Here is a 22,202-nt window from a genome sequence, read left to right on the forward strand (position 1 = left end):
CTGACAAACACCAAAACTGGGCCTCAGGTTATCTTGATGATAACTATATGATTCTTCAAAGATCAGCTGGTTATTTTTCACTCAAAACCATGTAGGCCCGCTTATCCCTCACAAACGCTGTTATCAGATCCCGTAACACGGAATACGGCAACAAACTGGTGATTATCTCGTTTCACAAAGATTGCCACATAGCATTTGAGATTAAATCACCTTTTTCTAACCAAAACTCATCGAATTAAATAAAAATTTGCCGGTTTTTAAAACTTCAAATCTGCGATGTTTCACCACTCAAACCCAAATTTGTTCTCTTTGACTGCTACACTAACGAATTTCCCATGACAAAATTCGTCATGACTTCAACAATGAAATCGACTGCTCTCGCAGTCGATTCACCGAGTAGTGATATCATCCTCCAAAAATCATCCCCTTGTCAACATACACTTTCCCACTAACCTAAGCGGAAATATTCATATTTATTTCCAGCGTAAATATCTAGGCGGAACCAAGATCAATCGAAAGAGCAATTATAATTATTATAAGCAGACTCGAAAATGTTTACATTATCAATCTCAGAGACGCAAAAAGATTAAGAATCTTTTTCGGTGTTTTATTATATAAGGGGTGAAACTAAAATGTGATCATATCAAATATAGCACATCTCATTAAATTTATTATGAAACATAAGAACTAATCTACGTCCTCTATGCAATGGATTAACTATGCATATCCAACAAAACATAATATTAAATAATAGGTACGCAAAAGAAAGATTAAAAAGTTTACTATTTCGTTGATCCATTTCGATTAAACATGTTTAATAGAGTCTAAAATTAATAATTCAAATTAAATAAGCAACAATAAATCATAGTATAACTATCACCACCTATAACAGGCAATTTAAAACAATGTCTTTATCCAGTTTCTTTTATTTTTTCAACTTTCTTATCCAGATCCTTATCTAGATCGAGACCATGAGATCCGGGTACGAATAGAAATGGCAAGGGCAGCGTTCTTAAAATTCAAACAATTATTCTGTGACAAAAATCTGAATACTGCGCTGAGACTGAGGTTTGTTGAACGTTACGTCTGGTCGCAACTATTGTACGGGGTAGAAACATGGACACTAAAAGCGCAAATAGTTAAAAAGATTGAAGCCTTTGAACTTTGGATATACCGGAGAATGTTGAGAATTCCATGGACTGCCAGGGTCACCAATGAGGAAGTGCTGAGAAGGATGGGTCGAGACAAAAAATTGTTGAGAACGATAAAAGTACGCAAGACTGCATACCTTGGACACATACTAAGAAATAATAAATATAGTCTTCTGCAGGTCATCATGCAGGGTAGAGTCGATGGCAAAAAGCGAATAGGTAGAAAGAGAAAGTCATGGCTGCGAAATATTCGAGACTGGACAAACATGACTGTAGACGAATTATTCCACGTTGCAAAAGACAGAGAAGCTTTTAAAAATGTGGTCGCCAACCTCCGTTAATGGGGACGGCACAGGAAGAAGAAGAAAAACTTTCTTAGCTTAAAAGTTCCACCACTTGAATAGGATGATAAAACCTATAAGGAAAAACTACTCACTATCTTTGAGCTGGAAAGTAGATTAACTGGACGTTGGCCTCCTGTACAGTCAACCCCTGAATACACGGGGGGCTCCATACTCAACTAGGTAGAAACTTTGGATTGACTCGGTACTCCCAACAGGATCACTAGAGATAGACTTAGTACTTAACTTTAAAATTACGTTTGGTGCTAAAGTTGAAATTAACATTGGATATATACATGGATTATACTTGGATTATATTTGGACATTGGGTTTACATTTTCATTGCCTTCGGACCAACCTTGGGCCTTAATTAAATGAGAAAAAAAAACAAAATCAAATAGGCGAAATAACAGAAAATAAAAATGTAAAGAAATACGAAAAAAATATCTTACCCTTGACGGGGGTCTCCCAATACACAATATCGAACTTCATTACACACTGGCTTAGCGGAAAATGAATTTAGATTATGAAGATATTCCGTTTTATAGAAAAAAAATTAAAAGGAGATACCATTACTTTGATGTGTGATCTGAACAGCCTCCGGGAATATTTGCAAACGGGATGTGATGGAATTGAAATTGACCCAACTAACAAGACACCTTTCGGCGCTTTCTTTGAGGGATTATCTTTTATATTTTCAAACAAGAAAGTGTCAGGGCTAAATTGATGGATTTAACAACTACATAAAGGATAATAAAAATCGAACAAACCGTTCGGTACTTGAAGTATTAGAGCAGTAATTTTATAAAAATGATTATTACGGTATTACAGTACGTATGGATGGACCTAACTATAAGTCAAAATAGATAAGTGGGTGGACGAAAACGAACTCGTGGTAAAATGTTTACTGAAATTTAAAATGATGTACGGGATGATTTAAAATTTAATAAAATAGCGGCATTTGGAATGGAATGTTATGTATCAAAATGTTGACACTTTACAAGTCAAGAAGAGACCAGTTACTACAAGAACACGGATACTAACAAATGGCTAATAACAACCGTAATAATTGAAACCACGCTATCCAAACTAAAAAACCGAAAAGCGCCGGAATTGGACGGGATAACAAACGAAATACTTAAGTACGGTGGAGAAAAGTTGACTGAGGAACTAAATTTTTTCTTTGAGAAAATACCGAATATCTGGCGAGAAAGTATACCCATCCCAATATTAAAAAAGGTGTAAAAGAAGATCCTAAAAACTAAAAATTTTTTGTTAAAATCCTTTATAAAAGGTATATAAATTAAAAAACCCAAACGGGCTATGTCATGAAAACAAAACGTTTTCGGAATCCATATTCCATCATCAGTGTCTAGGTGTACATGTTTTGAGCCTAATTTATATACCTTTTATAAAGGATTTTAACAAAAAATTTTTGTGATACATGGTATACAGCCAGCTACAGGAACTTAGTTTCCTTGTGGATCCTAAAAACTATTACCGGATAAGTCTCTTAAGCGCTGTAATGTTTAAAATCTGCTTAAAATCTGGAATATCTGCGAGGTAATAGAAAAAGCAATTAAATTTAACAAAACTGTTTGCATGTGCTTCGTGGACCTTACGAAGGTATTTGAGTCAGAGTAAGACTTGCAGATGTCCTTAAGCTATAAAGATCTAGAAATCTATACTCCGGGATTTGAGCACTCATCAAAGAAATGGACACCAATGGTACATTTGCAGAGAACTACGAACACAGAGAAGCGACACTTCTTTGAAGTTTCGTGGGTAAACCGCCAATGACAGTTAAACAACCAGAAAACTAATAGTCAATGGGCACATCACACAATATAAATTCTTAAATAAAATTTAGCATTTATGTTGACTTTCAATAAATATGAAATATTGCACTGAAAAGATAGTTACATGCAGGGCCGGCTTTTGTTGACATTCTTAATGGTGTAATTATTTTTGATTTACAAAAGGTTTCAAATACATCGCACAACGCAAAGTAATGGTGAAAATCGTATTGATGGAACCATAGATGAAAATACTTTTTTGTTTGTTCTGATGTTGGCATTGATAGACCAATAATACATCGATTCTTTCTGGCTTGTGTTGATATATATATATATATATATATATATATATATATATATATATATATATATATATATATATATATATATAGGGATTCTACAGTATTCACTGCCTTCCCTCGCTCAACCGTTTCCATCTCTCTCTGTTGTTCCATTCTCCATCGTTCAGTCCTCTCTTACTCATGGCGTCGTCTACTTCGTTCCTCCAGGATTTTCGGGGTCGTCCTCTTTTCCTCCTTCCTATGGGGCTCCATTCGGTTATTCTTTTTATCCATCTGCTGTCGCTAGCTCTTCTTACATGTCCATACCACTTTAGTCTTTTTTGTTCTATATATGTTAGTATGTCTGTTTCTATTGATGTTCTTTGCTTTATTTCGTCATTACTTCTCCTATCCATTCTTGTTACTCTGCAGCATCTTCGCAGGCATTCCATCTCTGTTGCTATTATCTTACTGCTGTTTTTCTTGTTTATGATCCAATTTTCGGCCCCATATGTCATAATACTTCGCACTAATGTTTTATAAATCTGCGTTTTTGTCTTCATATTTAGGTGTCTATCCCACCATACTGAGTTAAGTTGTCGGATTGCTGTTCTTGTTTGTCCTAATCTTTGTGTAATTTCTTCCTCTTTTGTTGCCTTTTTCGTGATTATAAACCCCAGGTATTTGAATTTATCCTTTCCTTTGATTGTTACGTTGTCATCAATCTGTAGATCTTCTATGTCTTCTTCACTTGTAGATAGGTACTCTGTTTTCGCGAGGTTAATATCTAGGCCAGCCTTGGTATATTCTTCTTGTAGTTTTTTCATCATGTAGCTGAGGTCGTCTTGGTCTTGTGCAATCACTACTTGATCGTCTGCAAAACTTAACTTAATGTATATGTTGTGTTGATACAAGATATAATTTGTTCGTCGTGGAATTTCCTAATAAATTATCTTTCGTAATATTTTCGAAAAATATCAAAGCCATTGTCTGCCACGGAAATTTCACAAACTCTGAAAATTCCAATTCTCTTTGGGTGACAAATGTTTGTGATCGACAACAAGAAACTTTATGTTGAAATCGATTGTTAATGTCTTGGAAACCTATTAAAATCATATTTTTCCTTTAAAGTCGAATATCGCAGTAAACGATATTCGACTAAAACGAATAAAAAACCAAGAAGTATTGTACGAGTATATTTCTATAAATATAAAAATGTAATAACCTAAAAAATAATCAAAAAAGAATTACGAATCATTACAAGAGAGCATTAGGAAGATAAAAAGAATATATATTATTGTCATTACACCATGATTCGGATATACATAGTAAATCCAGACTTTTAGTTTTAAGTAATATTTCGATACAATTTATTTTGTTTACTTTACAATAGATTCAGAGTTAATACATACGATTTTTAGTTGATTGGTATTGCCTTTAAAATTATTTGTAGTATCTAGTTTGCCTAAGCCGGATTTGTAACAATTATTTCTGGTTTTGTTGTTAATTGCGGTTAGTACAATTATTGTACTTGAAGTCAAAACGACGAACCATTGAACCTTCAGGCCCGATGCTGGGATTGAGAACTTTATTTTTATAATCCAATGGATATGAAACTTTAAAGCTTGCTTGGTACTCCGTAACCTTTAACTTCTTGCAGTAGAAATGTATATTTGGAACATTTACCTTTAAATAATTGGTCAAATCTTCCGTTGTCTGTTGTGTAATTATATTATGGTGTAAATAAATAATTATTGATTGGAGTAAGATTTATGTTTGTTTACTCTTAATATTGGCTATGAGCATGTGTGCTTGGTTGTAAATATAGTAATTGTCATCCACTTCTAGTCTGTTAAAATGTAACTAACTTAAAAAAATAATTACTGAAATACTAGATAATTGTGTCTGAGATTAGCGAACCGACTATACATACATTCAGTATCATTGCATATCCAAGATGGACGCCGCTACAAAATAACAGATTACATATTTGTTCACAACTACTTCAATATGGGTATCAAATGAAATGGCTTGACTAGTAGAAAAGAGTTCATTATAGAAAATCCAAAATGGCCGCCAACAAAATGGCGGATTACATATTTTCGTTGGGCGTACTGTTGTACGCTCATGATTTTTTTTATTTTTATTGGCTTCCGAAAGGCATTTGATCGTAATAAGTACCCTATATTGATCGAAGTTCTAAGAAACTTTGGTTTGGATGGCAGAGACGTTCGCATAATTGCAAATTTGTATTGGAATCAAACATAAGTTTTAGTAGACGGTTTGAAATCACATCGCCGTTTACTCCAAAAGAATGTTCAGAAATGCACTTTCTGAAAAACAGGTTTTTCTTTTTAAATATAAATTAATCATATCAATTAATTAATATAATAAATCAAGACATTTTAAATATAAATTAAACTTTTAACTATAAGCTTTAACTATAAACTTATATATTTTAACTATAACTATAAACTTTTAACCACTAAATAAATTAGATAAATGGTCAAATGCACTTGTTGAGTCGAGTATTTACCACAGGCGCCTACGGACTATCTTAAAACAACCAGTGTTAAAGAATAAGCACGTGTTGATGACAGTTAAGCAACCAGAATCGGGCATGCGTATACAAAAACGGTACACGTTTTAGAACGGTCGTGTTGCTTCTCTGTGTTCGTAGTTCTCTGACATTTGTAAGAAAATCAGTTAACTAATAAAATACCTATACAAAATAATAAAAGAGATGAGTAATAAATGTATTTTATGTAATTCCAAATAAAAAGCAAAATGAAATTATTTAGAAAACATCCCATATGTGTGTATATATAATTACAAATATTTCCTCTACCCTTTCTATGAAAAACACATTTTATCTCACATCTGCTTCCAGGTCCAACTTAAATTTAATAACATCATACGTTTTTTTCAGGGGCAGATTCTCCGAGGACCCTCCCAAAGGCTGCTGCGGAATTTTGTCGTGGAAGCCGGGCTCGCTGAGATGGTTCATAGCCCTCATAGCTCTAGTCGCCGTCTGCTGCGTTTTAGTGGGTACAGCTCTGGGCGCCATGAGGCCTTCCGGAAGGGACCATCTCACGGTTTCTCTACTAATGATAGGTGAGTTAATTACACACCCCTTTGTTGAAGGGAATGACGGAAATATAGATATGCTTTCAAAGGTGTTTCAAAGGGAAATTTAAAGGTTGTGTTGTTATATATAAATCATTTCGTCTTTATCGCAACAATTTTAATTTACGGAATAATTTTTCTTTTACATTTTTTTCTTGTCTTTCCTTTTTTTATATTCTGTAGTTTTACTGTTATCTTATCCAACACTAATTCGGAATAATGAATACTTTTCTTAATTTAACGTTTTCGACAATTATCGATAGTTTCCCAAATAATGATTACTGATTGTCCTTCAAAATGTATTATGTTGAATCCATCAGTTTAGATTAATCGAATATTTAATTTTTTGTATTCATTAGAAAATCACGCTGTATTCACTGTTACTGGTGAGAAATCTCATAAAACGAAGAGATAATGAGGAAACTAATTTCTATAGATGAAAAAATAATAATACATTCGAATTAAAAATTATATTTTGAGGATTTCAATTTTACAATAGCAGTTATAATAAAAACAGGATTATAAAAAGCACAAGTAGCGAACTATGAATGCAAGTTAGAATAGAATATATATATATATATATATATATATATATATATATATATATATATATATATATATATATATATATATATTTCCACAATCACAACTTGAAATGTTTGAAACTATAATGAAATGAAAAAATGTCATATAGCCTAAAGATTCCACTGTAGGATCACTACGTTCACAACGTAGTTAGTTAAACTCATATTTTGACATACATTTACAATTGGGAGAATCTATTGATATAAAAGGCTAGGATGTCACACTGTTTGTCCAGTAAGGTAACTACGCCACCTAGGAAAGAAATCTGAACTACCAACATCTACCAAAATTAAATATAATTAAATAAAAGCTGTAAAAATGCTGTTGAGACAGAAAAAATACACATTTCGGCATTGGAGCGTGTGATGCGTTAAATGAAAGGGCACTACACAGTATTTTCCATATTAATGAACGTATAGCGACATACAAGATACGATAGGGTACTATGGATAAAAATAGATTTACCATAACACAAATTTTGATTTTTTGACTTAAAGAATGCCTCAGGTTGAGTACAAAATAAACAACTGATTGAATCCTAACATGCGACATAGCATATGAAAGGGGAGAATATAACGAATATATTCAGATAGAAAAAATAAACAAGGCGACTACTAAAAGGGTAGATAGGGAATATACACAGTATCTTTTAAGAAGCACGGCAGTAGTTTCTTCTTGCTTTCTACATACTGATGTCGTTAACCTTACTGGTTCTTCTGCCTTTAGTTGATTTCTCCACTCAATGGCAACAGAGCCCCTACTTCAGACTACTTTTCCACCTTCTCAAGGAAGCTGTTGGTAGATTTAAAGGGAACCGATGGTCGTTCGGTGATTTCATCATATCTGGCTACCCCCGGCTATATGGATGTGGCACGTGGAGCCATAAGTGAGAGTTTGGTGTCTGATCAGGGCAAGTTATAAAAAACTATCTCTCGTCTATGGCGCTCGATGCGGCTGTTCTGATAAAAGGTACTACCTCTATAAGACAACCATATACCTCAAACCAAAACTGAAAGCAAACTGATGATTGGATATTTCGGTTTAACATATCCGTCTATCAGTTATTCTAGAAATCAGTTATTCTCTCATCTCTCTTATTTTTGTTAACAAGTAGGTACTAATATACTGCTTCTCTATCTGGCATTTGTCTCACTTCCATGATTCTATTAATTAAGCCTGTTTGCCAACGTATTCCTGTCTCTCTCAAAGCTGTCCACACTTTCCCACAAATATTATCTGGTCCAACTACTTTACTTTTCTTTATTTTTTAAAATGCTTTAACAAGTTTCTCGTTTATTATTTTGGTATCGATTGCGATTGTCTCCGTTAGCTCAATTGATTTTCTGGCAAATTCTTTATTTAATAAACTGTCAAAGTACTTTTTCCATCGCTTTTTGATATCCTTTTCGTGGACTAGTATGTTATTATTTTTATTTCGGATACATCTAATCTGATTAAAATCTTTAGCTTTCTTTGCTCGATGTTTGGCTATTTTCTATATCTTTATTTCATCATTCCCGGTATCAATTTGGCCTAAAAATTTTTATACCTAGTTTGGTCCTATGTTTCTGCTTTAGCTTTTGCTATTGCTACTTTAGCTGTCTGTTTGGCGACTATATATAGTTTTGTGTATAGTTTTTAAGATCTATGTCCGACGTATTTTCTTGCCACTGTTTATAAAATTTTCTACATTTTTTCTTAAATTTCGTTTGAACACCATAAGTTTCTTTATTCTCGAACTTCTATCATGAGGTTTTTTCTAGAGTATTCTATGAGCATCTCTAATAATACTGGCCATATTCCTCCAAATTATTATAATTCGCTTTTTACTTCCATGTCCAGCACAAGCAACTTATGCTGTTGGCTCACAGTCTCCTCAGTATGTATCCTAATTGCTCATAGAAAACCTTTTTTTTATTTTTTACCCAGGCCGATTTGAGGATCATACATTCAATACTTACCTTACCACAATAAATATAAATATACTTGGTATACAAATAATTAGCTACAAGTATAAATATCAGATTCCCAACAAACGTGAAATTTAATGTGACTACATACAAATTTCAGACCAGCCTAATCTAATTCTGATATAGGAGAAGCGACATCCTGAATACGAAACCGTCCTGCTCCCAAATTTTCTCTTTTTTCTCATAATTACTTATTCCCAAAGGTAAAGCGATACGACGGAAAGATAATTGTGACATACGGTATGCATGCAAGTTCTGAATTTTAATTTTTATCTTTATGACACATCTAGGAGACGCTCTCACACGAAAATTATACCTGGTTTTGCCAAAGTTGTTGAAATTTTGGCAGTAAACGCCAACTGGGCATATTAAGATAAACGTTATGCATTGCCCTTGTTTTTTTTTTCTACCTTCATAACTGAGTTGTTAAAAAGTTAGGTTTTATTGTGTAATAAGCACGTCACCAGCGGACATATTTAGAAGAAACAACTTTGTTGATAAGTTATAATGTAAGAACTTTCAAACATTTAAAAATATTTTTCGAGTAAATTTACTCAATCAGAAATATAACAGATGCAGAATTACTTCAAAATAACTTAAAAATACAGGGTAACAATTTAAAAATTTCTCTGAAACAGAAAAGGGAATTTTAAACAGTAATACTTTCTCTATTACTAAAATCTATTTTTACCAATTCGAAGCACTACACATTTTTCCGTATTTAAGGCTAGTGTAATAAATAATGCTTCACTTATCGTCTCGTATGGTAGATTTATTTAAAAGACACTAGATACTCATGATTTAGTTTATTAGTTATCTAAGTACAATACTAGATAGTACTCAGTTGACGTCGACAATACTAACTTAGACCGTTCTCTTGATTCTTCATTCTTAACAATAATGATAATGCCCTAATCCCGTGATTTCCAGCTATTTAACTCGCGTGGGTTTGTTGATATATTATTGTTTTTTACTTGTTTAATTTGTACACATTATTTAATAAGCTTTTGATTACATTGCAAATTTCACTAGGTCAGAGTGTGTCCTCGTTACAACGATATTTTCAATGTCGTAAACAAATAATATATTTTCGCAAATGTGTCACGTTATTAAAAAGATTACTTAAATCTGATGCTTAATTAAATCCCTTACACTAGTAACCACTGGGAATACCAAGTTAAAATATAGTCAAAGTCCATTTGAAGGGTTAGCTGGTTTGTGATTGGATTGGCATATATTTTTGTGTCATCAGCGTAGAACGATATTTTACTTGAGACATAATAAGGAACATCGCTGGTATAAACCGTAAAAAGCAGAGGTCCAAGGACAGAACCCTGAGGCACTCCACTTTCCACTAACCTGCCCTGTGAGAAAGATTCGCCAACTCTAACTTTGTAATGTCGATCTGTCAGGAAATCATCTATTCAACGAAGTAAAGTACCGTGAACTCCGAAATGTTCTAGCTTAACAACGTCGACCGGCTGTTTTCGTTATCGCTGATCGCGATTTTCGTTATCCGCGTCAACCGTGCCACTTAACCCCACGGATAAACAGAGTATTGACATACTGCTGTACAGGATACAGCATGACTGTATGTATACAGATTGGAAGGGAAGAAATATAGGGGAATAGGAAAATTCAACAAACACGAAACTTTCCACACAAAGATAATGATCAACGATTAATCAACTTGGAAAGAGTAGAAGGACGGTCAATTATAAGCACAATATTTGCACATAAAGATATACTGTAAACGGGGACATCAAAAAAGGAATAAAGAATCATGTCATCATGATTTTTATTTACTTTTAGTATCTTACAAACATTTCTTAAAACCGATCAATTAAGTCCAATCCAAATTTTCGTCGGTTTAAAATAAATGTAGCGAAAAATAACAGATTAAAACATAAATTGCGATAACGCTTAAGTAGATACACATAAAAGTATGCCGCGTCGGAAAAAATGGCGCCAAAGGCGTCGTAGCGACGCTTTCAGCGGATAAATGAACATCGAGTAAAAAGGGACGACTAAAGAGTTATTTAAAAGTTGCTAGCATTCCATGCATTTTGTACTATAAGGAAAAAATACTTTGACAGAAATACAGAGAAAGCAATCACTAACTAAATGAGTTTCAGTTTAAAAAAGTGAAGTTATGTGAAAATATTTGCATGTAAACTATTTGCTTTCCAGTGGCTGTCAGTTACACGTTATCGTTTATATAAAGGTAGAGGGATTATTGTTATTCCACTCTTTCATACTTAACCCCTGTTAGTCAAGTTTCTAGATCATTATGTTTTAACGAATCTATTTTTTAATTTATTTGAAAAATGTGCTGAAGTAATTCAATGGAACAAAAAATAGAGCTATACAAATAATGTCAAAAACTACCTACTTAGCTTTTAGTTTCAATTGCAGTGGCGACAATTTCTGATAACACTAGTAACTAAGTTAACGTAGCAGTGGCGTTTTAAAAATACTTATAATTTATAATAGGTAAAATTATTGAAAATATGTACAAATGATAGCCAATTTATTAAAAAGTACCTAATATTAGATTATTTGGTATATTTGAAACAATTACTCATTACTCGTTGTTAAGAACTGTTTAAACTTTAAACCCGGTATTATTTATAGTACCTATTATTACTTCAACAGCTTATGGATAATAGATAAAAGAAACATTTGTGAGTACATCGTATCCTAATGTTTTATTATGTTATTCACTTTCACAATAAGATCCAATCTCGTCGCTAGAATCATTTAAATCAATCATTAACGTTTCAGGTATTACACCTATGCGACAAACCTTTTTTAAGTACTTATTTTTGACCTTCACAGCAGACACTCTCTTCCAGTTGTTTATAGTTACTTTGACAACATACATTTTCATGCCCAAAAACACTCTGATTTTTTTCAGATTGTTTTGGAGCAAAATATTTGAATTTTCAACGAATTTTTAGGTTATGTAGGTACTTTTTGGCAAATTTCTAAATAATTATTTTTCGTGTATTTTTTTTTCGTCCTAAAGATTTAAAAAACCGATTTTTTTATGATGATCCCATGTTTTTAGTAGTTAACCTTAACAGCATGTGAATCAACTATTTTGGATTAAGGATTTTTCAACTATTTTTTCCGTTTTTTTTTTAATAACAGTGTCATGTTGGTCATTTTTACACCAAAATATTGTTGTGATCTGCTTTATGATGTTTTATTATTAATTAACACTAATTTAATTAATCCAATTATTTAATTAATTAATTCACTAATTTATGCAGAGTCATACAATTACTATTAAAAATTCTCAGGGTGCCTTCTTAATTTTACTTTAATCAGTTTACTTTATATATCTCTTCTAGAGGGTTCAGTATCTCCTAGTTGCTCATAATCGGGATAGAACAGGAAACGGAACTAACATTAAAACAACATAAATATGCACACAAATTATTATTTATTTTCAATAAGCAATACGATGAATATTAATAAATAACTTTTGTGGGCAATTATCTTTCCCAACAAACTCCTATACTCTAAATTTAATTTTAATTACAAACTATCTATTGATCTGTTTTATAATAATATCTACTAAAAATTGACCATATAAAATATAATTTATTCACAAAAAATAACTCTTTGAAACTTGGAATCTTAGTTCGTATGCTTATATTTGATTTTATCTTTAGAATATCTTTTTTCTAAAATAAGTTTTCTTTCATTCAAATTATTTGACTGACCTTTATTTTTTTACACCAATGATGTCTCCTCTCGATCAAACCACAGTTCCTTCCTTGATTGAGTATGTCCGGCTACCATCAAATCTTTCCCGTTCTCAGCATCGATCCAAACCGCATACCAGCAAACTACTCCTCCGAAAACACAAGCCCAAGCCTCTTTTGACCGGTACTCTTTATTCACAAATTCTCCTTTCTTTCTCAATTATATATTATCTCGTGGACTATGCAGACTCAAAAAGAGGTATTAATCTTCTCGATTTTGATCTGCTCTCAGCTTCCACCTTTTTCACTAACAAACGAAAACACTGGTACTCAGATTGACTACACGAAAACACGTCTTCTCTTCTGGTCTGCCGGTAACATAATAAAAAGTTTTCAATCTCCCCAGACAACCTTCTCAACTCTCTCATTCCCCATCATTCCTTTTTAACCAATCATAAGCATTCATCTTTCCCACTTATTTTCGATTTAGAAAATTTCCAACATAATATTTAAAACAAATAAACTACTTTCACTCAAATTACTTTTCAGAAACCATTAACAATTTTGCCTTTTTCAACAGAAATAAGTTTCCAAATTCTTGTTATCTCATATCTAAATCTAATTCTTATTTACTTTCGAAAAATGCCCACCGCAAAATACAATTACAAGTTTATTCTTAAATCGATAATTACGGGTTCCATTGACCTTTCACTATTCACTCAGTCTTTCAAGGAAAAACTCGTCCGGGTCCAGTCACGGAACAATGTCTTCTCTTATTCTAACTATTACAAATAAGTACAGGGTTGTATTTTAACTTATATGCCCGCGGTATATTAAAATAATAAAAAAACTCTTTATTCTATTTTTGATCGATAAACTGATCCATAACAATATATATACTCTAAATTCGAAAAAACTGCATTTTTCTGTAATTTTTTTCATATTTTAAGCACATTACCTCATTTTAAATGTGGCAAATAACCATTTTAGTTCCCTCCCTTTATTTGAGTGGTAATAATCATTTAAATATTGTCATTTATGGATTTTTAATCAATAATGAGTTTTTATAAAACTACAAAATAGTAAAAAAATTTCAATTACATTAATTTAAATTCAATTACATTAACTTAATTTATAAATACGAAAAAGGTAATATGAAAATGGTAATTCCGATTAAGAAATCTGAAGAAACAATTAAGATGAAGAAATATCTTCTTATAAATAAAAATCTATTAAATAAAAACTTTTTTGGATATATTTAGTTAAGGTTATGTGCTAAAACGTGGGAAAATATAAAAAGAGGGTTTTGTGGTAGTTTGAGCATGTTCTGATCTGAAAATAACGAACCTGATCCCGCTATTAATAATAACGAAAAAACATATCAAAAATCGTTATTTATTGACATGCAGTTGAGTTTATGTGCTAAAAACACAAAAAAATGTTTTTTTTTTAAGTTTGAGGATGTTCCGGAGAGAAAATAGAAACAACGAAAGAACTATTCAAAAGAACGGAAAAAATACACGAAAAATAATTGTTTAAAAAAAAATATTAGTAACAATTCATTTGCTACCTAGAGCCCGTAACATCTCAGAGTCAGCCCAGCACCTCTTTTTTTTGGTCGAATCTGATCGAACTATTCAAGCTGTTTCGTAATTCTGACAGAGATAAGCTTGCTTCGTAGGAAACAGCCCGTCATTCCATTTCTGATCGCAAAGTGGGTCACTTGTGTTGTGTTTTGCCGAAAATGTCCATCAGAAGGAAAAACCCAATCTTTCATTCCAAATATTTAACTGCTTTGTTTGTCTTCATGTACTATTGGTCGTTCAGTTTTAATTTTTTATCTGTCCCGAAATAAATACAAGTAGTCATATCTGGTTGACGTTTCTTCTGATGGACTTTAAAGGACCGATGGAATTAAGTAGGCCACTAGCAGGGACTTGATAGGGCCGAGGCGGTCTGGTCCAAAATCACCATAATCGATGATGATTAGAGCCCTTTGACGGGGAATACGTAACTACATATATATAATTTTGTTTCATACGCTATGTTTTTGCTTTTATTTCACGAAGAAAGAATTCTAAACAAAATAAGAATTTGGGTTAACTTAATTTAAATTGTTTTAATTTTATTTTGATTATTTTGAAAGAAAGTAATATGTTTTTTTATTATTTACCACAATTTATTTATATTTTTACATATTTATTTAATTTTTACAATAAATATGTAAAAATGTTTTGGTTTGCCGGCAAACGAATCATTTGAAAATTTAAAATTAACCGTATGCATTTTACAATAATATAGGTCAAATATTTCTCTTTAGATAAATTTGTCAACACATTCAGTAAATGATATGTATTTAAGATTATCTGGTAGACTCTCTAATCCTTAATTTATATTGAATCATTTTGAATCATTCGCAGACAAGGTGTATGCGTATATATATATACATATATATATATATATATATATATATATATATATATATATATATATATATATATATATATATATATATATATATATATATATATATATATATATAACATATTTCTTTGGTAGATAACTGTCGGGAAAGCGTCAGGTAAAGGATTGGCTAAAGATGGTATAAGCCAGTTTGGTGAAGAACTTTATTGGAAATGTGAAAATTTCGGTGGTAGGCTGTCACCTTCATCAGCACCTAAATGGAAAACTTATTTAGCTCGAATGATGGAAGTTAGCATCTAAAACTTACATTGAAAATGTTCAGTTAGTCCTTGTAGCGAAAATTGTCATAAAATATGTTGAAAAATAATTTAAATTTTAAATAAAAACATAAAAGGGTATTTTTACAAATACAACACAAAAATATCTAAAAACAACCAAAAACTACAACATCATGTCAAAGGAACATCAAAATGAGGAAGTAGAATAGAAGAATTCTTCTTCTCATTTGTGGAAAATCTTCCTATCTGCTGTCAATATTTCGATGTCATATGTAACAAGGTTATGTTTATATTTACACCTCGTGCAATAACATGGAACCACCAGTTGGAACAAAACTTTAAAAAAATTAATAAAAATTACAATCAGCTGGTAAATGAAATCTGTACTCAAGTGCAGGTAGGTCATCTGTGTATGTTATGATAAGTTGCCTCCATATTCCAATCTGTTACGTCTTGTCAAGACTTGTTGAAGCAAAAATGAGTAAATACAACCGTTGATTGAATAACCCAATTCAATGGGTTATTCAATCAACGATACAACTCAAGTTTTATACATCTTTCTTATAGTTCATAGAAGAGCTACAGTAATGGATGTAGCACATTTCTATGAAATTTCTCTTGAATTGGTTGTCAACCTTTTTTAATACTTCCACATATAAATAGTTGTCATAGTTGGCAATGTGTCCAGTATTCTTAATATGTTTGCTAAAAGCTGTACTTGTATGTTTTATTTATTCAATCATAATATTTTTTCTTGTCTTCAATTCGTTCATTTTGAGTGCCTCAAACACTATGTATCATTTGTTGTGTTACAAATTGTCTCGGTTCATTTTAGTAAACGCTTGGAAGTTAGCTGTGGCTAGGTCCCCACCTAGAACAGGTGCAATAACATTGAAATTCACAACACTTCAACAACAGAAAAACACTCCCCGTCCTTTGAACATGAGAAACATAGGTAAGAAGAACTTAGAGACTTAAAACAAAAACTTGATGTCTACTCGATCAATGCCAAAAATGAAATACGAAACGAAATATGAACATATTGGATCAAAATTGACTCAACAAATGCTACATTACAAACCGAAAGAAATTAGTGTGGGAGGTCCCTTAAAAAGATAATGCCAGAACTTATGCAAAATGCCTAAATTGTAATTGTAATCTTAAAAATTTCTAGCATCTCCCTTTTTATTTTTTCCGTTTGTTTTAAATAGATTTCCAGTCCTCTTGTCACCTTCAATAATAAATCAAATTTATTGTCTTTATGCTCTTTTATTAGGGATTCTTCATGTACCTTTGGATCTTTTAAACATCTCTTCTTTTCTGTTACTTCATATATAAACATATTGACATTCCTATTATTTTGTTAAAATTTTATTTTCTTCTTATCTTATTTCCTTTTTTCCAATTTGTTGTTAGAAGAAGCTTTAGAGAAAAAAAATCTGTGGCGCCCTTTCCGCAATAAGGTTTTCATTTGGTTCTTTATTCTGTTCATATAATATTTCTGGTTTAGCTCTAGTAACTACTCGTATTATCTTCTATACTTTTCTTTTCTTTCTCCCCAATTTTACTTTAGTTTATGTATCAAAGGAAATATCCAAAAAACCACGCCCACATCTCTTTAGATTTTAAACAATACGGCCTCGTTCCTTTAGTATGCCTTAAACATTACCAACGTTATGCTACAAGATGATTATATTTTTACAACTATGATCCACTATAATCATTAAAGAGTCATTATAATGTATGTTTATATAATGTAATGTGTATAGTATAGTATTGAGTATCGGTAATAATGTAAAAATTCGTTCTAAAAGAATATAAAGCTAAAGCTATAAAAAACTACATCTTGTCTATAGTATTCATGTTTATTTTTAACTGCAAATACCCAATTAACCTACAGCGTGATAGCTTACCTATAATCTATTCACATTTGTTTTAAAAACTATCAGCTATCCTACGAAAAAAATTCTATACTTGATTTGGAAATGCCTGGCAGGACATTACAAAAAAATTTTAACGAGCACATACATAAACGTCCACCATAAAACCTTACTTCCTTCAAAAAATAAACGGCAAGTTACTTTTTATCATTCCTGAATTTTAATGTCGTTCAAATGCACTTCGCGTTTGCCCAGATGGACGCCGCTGGACCTCGTAGACGTTCGTCAGAAATATATAGTGAGGAAACAGGTGACCCTCGGGGGCTGAACTTAATTATCACATTATTAAAGTAGGAGATTGCAGGGATGTGGTCTCCATGACTACAGATACGAATTTAGTCAACAACGCTTTATCAGGGGAATCATAATGGTGCATGATATGCCGCGAAATTAGTCCGGATTTTCCGCGGCAAATGAAAGTTGTCCCTCTCTCGTCGTCGCAGCGTCCCTTTAAAGTAATTAGGGAAATATGGATGAATTTGAATGGCAGGGGTCGTTGACAGCTACAGGGGAGTGGATGCATTTGGGTTAGCCAAAAAATGTAAATGGATTGCCGCTGAAGTGCTACGGCTTGTACAAGTCTGTCACTAATTGTGTCATTGAAGGGGAAGGTTAAGTACTAAGGGGGAAATCCAAAAAGTTAATATGATACAAATTTTTTTCACTGGGTATAAATCTTTTTTATAGTAGAACTTGCTTTGTTGATCTAAAATCTGATTGTGAAATCTTGGGTCACACAAAAATATCTTTTTTGGCCTTTCTCTTTTGCTCCTTCAAGAACTTCGTTACTCAGCGATCGTTATACTGCTTTGTCAGGCAAATACCTATATAATAACTGATGCTTGATACATAATAACTAATGGATGCTTGATGACGATTGTCTTATAGAACTGAGCTTACACATTTTATCGGAACTTACTGCTCTTCTTCATTGCTTTGTACTTCAGAATTATATTTTTGTATTCCGTTTTCTCTTACGCTTTTGACCTCTTGTAGTTTGTTTCTTCTTCCTTGTTTTCTCTTCATTTTCTTCGTTTTTAATTTGCACATTTAGCCACTCTCCCTTCCAATAATCTACCTACAAATTCCAACAATAATACTCAGTCCGTAGGTTCTCTGCACAATTTATACCAATTAAATTAAAACGTTTTTCAAACATAGATTCTAGATTTAAAAACTCTTCTTAAGGTGCTGTGTCCGTATTTACACGTTGACATGTTTACAATTTCCCGAAAGGTTTCTTTATTGGCTGTTGCCCGAATTAATTCTTCCACCGCAAAAAAACACCACTGGTATTACGCAACCATGAAAGTTTCTTCCGGCGTCTCCATATTTATCAGACTTTTCGCCGTCTTTACTATTATTATCAATTTATATTTATATATTAATATATATATATATATATATATATATATATATATATATATATATATATATATATATATATATATATACATAAATCAAAATACAATTGCAAAAAGAACCAGCTAACAGACTATATCCTGGTGGTAAATTAAAAAAAAATAATACCCCTAAAACTAATTCTTTTGTTGACTACGTTTTTACTGTTACCATCGAACAAATACAATTTTCGTTATTTCTTGACGGAATGCTTCATTGTTAATAAAAACTGTTTGTTTTTGGAAAAGCATTAATTGGTGCGACGCCTTGGGCATTTAAGTTACGATGGCCTTGTAATGTAATTCTAATGACGATCATTGTTACGCCTCTGAAATCGTAAGACTCATCTCCGTCGTCGCGTACAGCGACTGCACTTCCTTTTAATTTAGATAAAAGAGAGAAGAACCTAGATCAAAAATAACACAGCCCGTTATAACACCAATACTTAGATTATCTTTCCTGAATTGACGCAGAGCCGGCGTAAACAGACTGGGTCGTAAAAAATGCAGAAAATACAAACAATTGAGGACCCGAAAATGAAAAATTTTGTGTAAGTGTGATTATCGAATTCTGGATTTATCGAATATAAATACAGAACCTACCGTTCTTGCGTCTCATTATACTAAAGAAAAAAGTCAATATCTCCAATATTTTTTAAAATTATCCTCTGCAAACAAAGACTAACGTGTCTGAAACTATTTTCTTGTGGCATCAAGTTAAATATTATGTTTATTTATAATCCCATATAAATATAATATTTAACAAAGACTAATGTGTGTGACAAATTAAAAAATCAAATAGTGGTTACTAAAGAAGAGGAAAGGGAAAGAGGAAAATTACATGTCTTCCTCAAGGTCTCTTTCTCGTTCCTCTTCTTTATTAATATATGAATATATATGTATATATATATATATATATATATATATATATATATATATATATATATACATTATCTAAAACTAAACCTAACAATGAACAAGAAAGAACAAAGAATTGTAGTACGTAGTAGCGCACCTAGAATTTGCCTTTGGGGGGGGGGGGTTTGGTATATATTTATATATATATGGTGGCCCAAAAAGGCAACAACCTTTTAAAGTAAAAACACAAACTCCAAAACTTAAAAACAATCACATGTTGTTTACGAGATACCATGTATTAACTGTGAAGGTGTCTATATCGGGCAAACCAGTCAACTGCTTCAATCCAGAATTCGTTATCACAAATATGACAAGAACAACGTCATTGCGCGCTCACAAAACATGAAAGTGAGAAGAAGCATAAATTTGATTTTGATAACATCAAATTTTAAAAACCAAACAAAACAAAAAGAAGATGGAGATATACGTGTCAATAGAAATTAAAGAAAATACCAACGCAATAAATGACAAAAAGATACACAAAACCGAAATAAAATATATTTCAATCTGATTTAAATAATACTAAATATAACACCATAAAAAGCTCTTAAGTTATAACATATCTCCACTTTACCTTTTTCGAAAACATCAATGATACGCTCATATAAAAATAATTATATACTAATGACAGTAAACCATGAGATATCAGATATCAACTTTTATTTGTCAGTTCATTAATGTCTGTGTCCCGTTTTACGTTTTGGTAAGTCTTATATATACATATTTTACAATAACTTTTTTGTTCTTATACATGTATATTTTAGAACCTTGACAAAGGCAAGGGTTTCCTGCCGAAACGTTGATTGCGATGGAAAATAGAATCTAGTTCCACATGTAATAAATATTTTATTGAACCTAAACCCATATATATATATATATATATATATATATATATTGTAAAGCGTATGTATAAAAAAACCCTGTTTCAGTTCGGGGTTTGTTTTTATTGGTTTTGTTTTATTTGACGCTTTCATTGTAATGTAATCTAATTTTTTCTATGCAACTGCTACAAGGGTTTTACCAGACAGATTCTGATAGTGTTGTATCGATTGTTGTTTGTTAATGACTTCTGAGTGAGACTAAATACTTTTTGAATTCATTGATTAGTTCTTTAAAAATATTTTGTAAATAGGCAAACATTTTAAAGCCGGTCCTGACCGTATTCGAGCAAGTGCAGCAACATCTGCACGCAGTTGTTGATCTACGTTTTTTTTTAAGCTGTTGTCGGTCGCAAGAAACGAACTCGGGACACAATGAGTAAAGATCTTCGCTTTGATTGAACCGAGTCAATTGAAGTTACTAAGTCTAGTAACTAGTATCTAGTATTAGAACTTCAATTGTGATGGAAATTGTCTACAGATCAGTGTCGCGTGGAAATGGATTTTGCGATCCTAAATTACGTAGTTGTACTTTGTGTCTTTTGTTTTGTATATGTATGAGAGGATTCATGGAGGTCTACGTTACTTTGAGGCTCAAATGGCTTGGAGAAAATTTGTGTATTAAAAGAATTATAAAAACTTTTTGTGAAAATTTGTCTTCGAGGTCTTTACCTATGAATATTGAAAATTTTCTCTATTTTAAGCTTCTCTCTTTTAGGTTTGAATGACTAATGTTGTCTATTCTTTGATGTTACATAGCCAGCTCATTTGTCTTTTACCAGGACAATGTCTGCATTATATATTTTTTGACAATTTTTGTAACATGTTCTTTTAGCGACAAATGTAATTGATGATATGTTGTCAGTATGTAAACTTTCATGCACTTTACATTGTGTTTTAGAAATTAGACAATTAGGTAGATATAAATTAGATATTAATTCTACGAAAAATGGCTTACAACAACAGAATATACAGTGTGGAAACCACTTATGGAATAAAATTGTTTGTGTCCTTATTTTAGAAAATAATAAAACACGTTGAGATACCTTAACTTTTAAATTTAAATGTGCGCTTTTTAAATATAAATTTGAATGTACAGGGTGATCCACGCAAATCTGGCATAGTCCATAATCCTTAAGAGCACAAACAAGGCGACTATTCAGAACTAAAAAGAGGAGCTACCTAGAACAACAAATCCGGGAAATGGACAGAAGTGGCGAGAGGAATCAAATAAAGAAATTCTTTAGTGAAGTGAATTCAGTCAGAAAAGGTGCAAGTGTTGGAGTAACACAGCCTACGAGAAATGAAGCAGGTGAACTTATAATGATAGTAACCTAAATCGTCGAACGACGGCAGGAATACTTTCGGAATTTACTAAATATTGAAAGTGAGACAGAGGAA

At 32.0% G+C, this 22,202-nt stretch overlaps 1 protein-coding gene across 1 annotated transcript in view; it reads left to right on the forward strand.

Moving 5' to 3' along the window:
* LOC140445958 (uncharacterized) overlaps window positions 1-22,202 on the forward strand; it is a 417,159-nt gene that overhangs the window by 383,508 nt on the left and 11,449 nt on the right. The window contains exon 4 of the mRNA XM_072538421.1: window positions 6,499-6,683. Within this exon, the coding sequence (XP_072394522.1) occupies window positions 6,499-6,683 (185 nt within the window). The remainder of the gene's footprint in view (window positions 1-6,498; window positions 6,684-22,202) is intronic.

This window comes from Diabrotica undecimpunctata, chromosome 7 (genome assembly GCF_040954645.1).
Source record: "Diabrotica undecimpunctata isolate CICGRU chromosome 7, icDiaUnde3, whole genome shotgun sequence".
Lineage (NCBI taxonomy): Eukaryota > Metazoa > Arthropoda > Insecta > Coleoptera > Chrysomelidae > Diabrotica > Diabrotica undecimpunctata.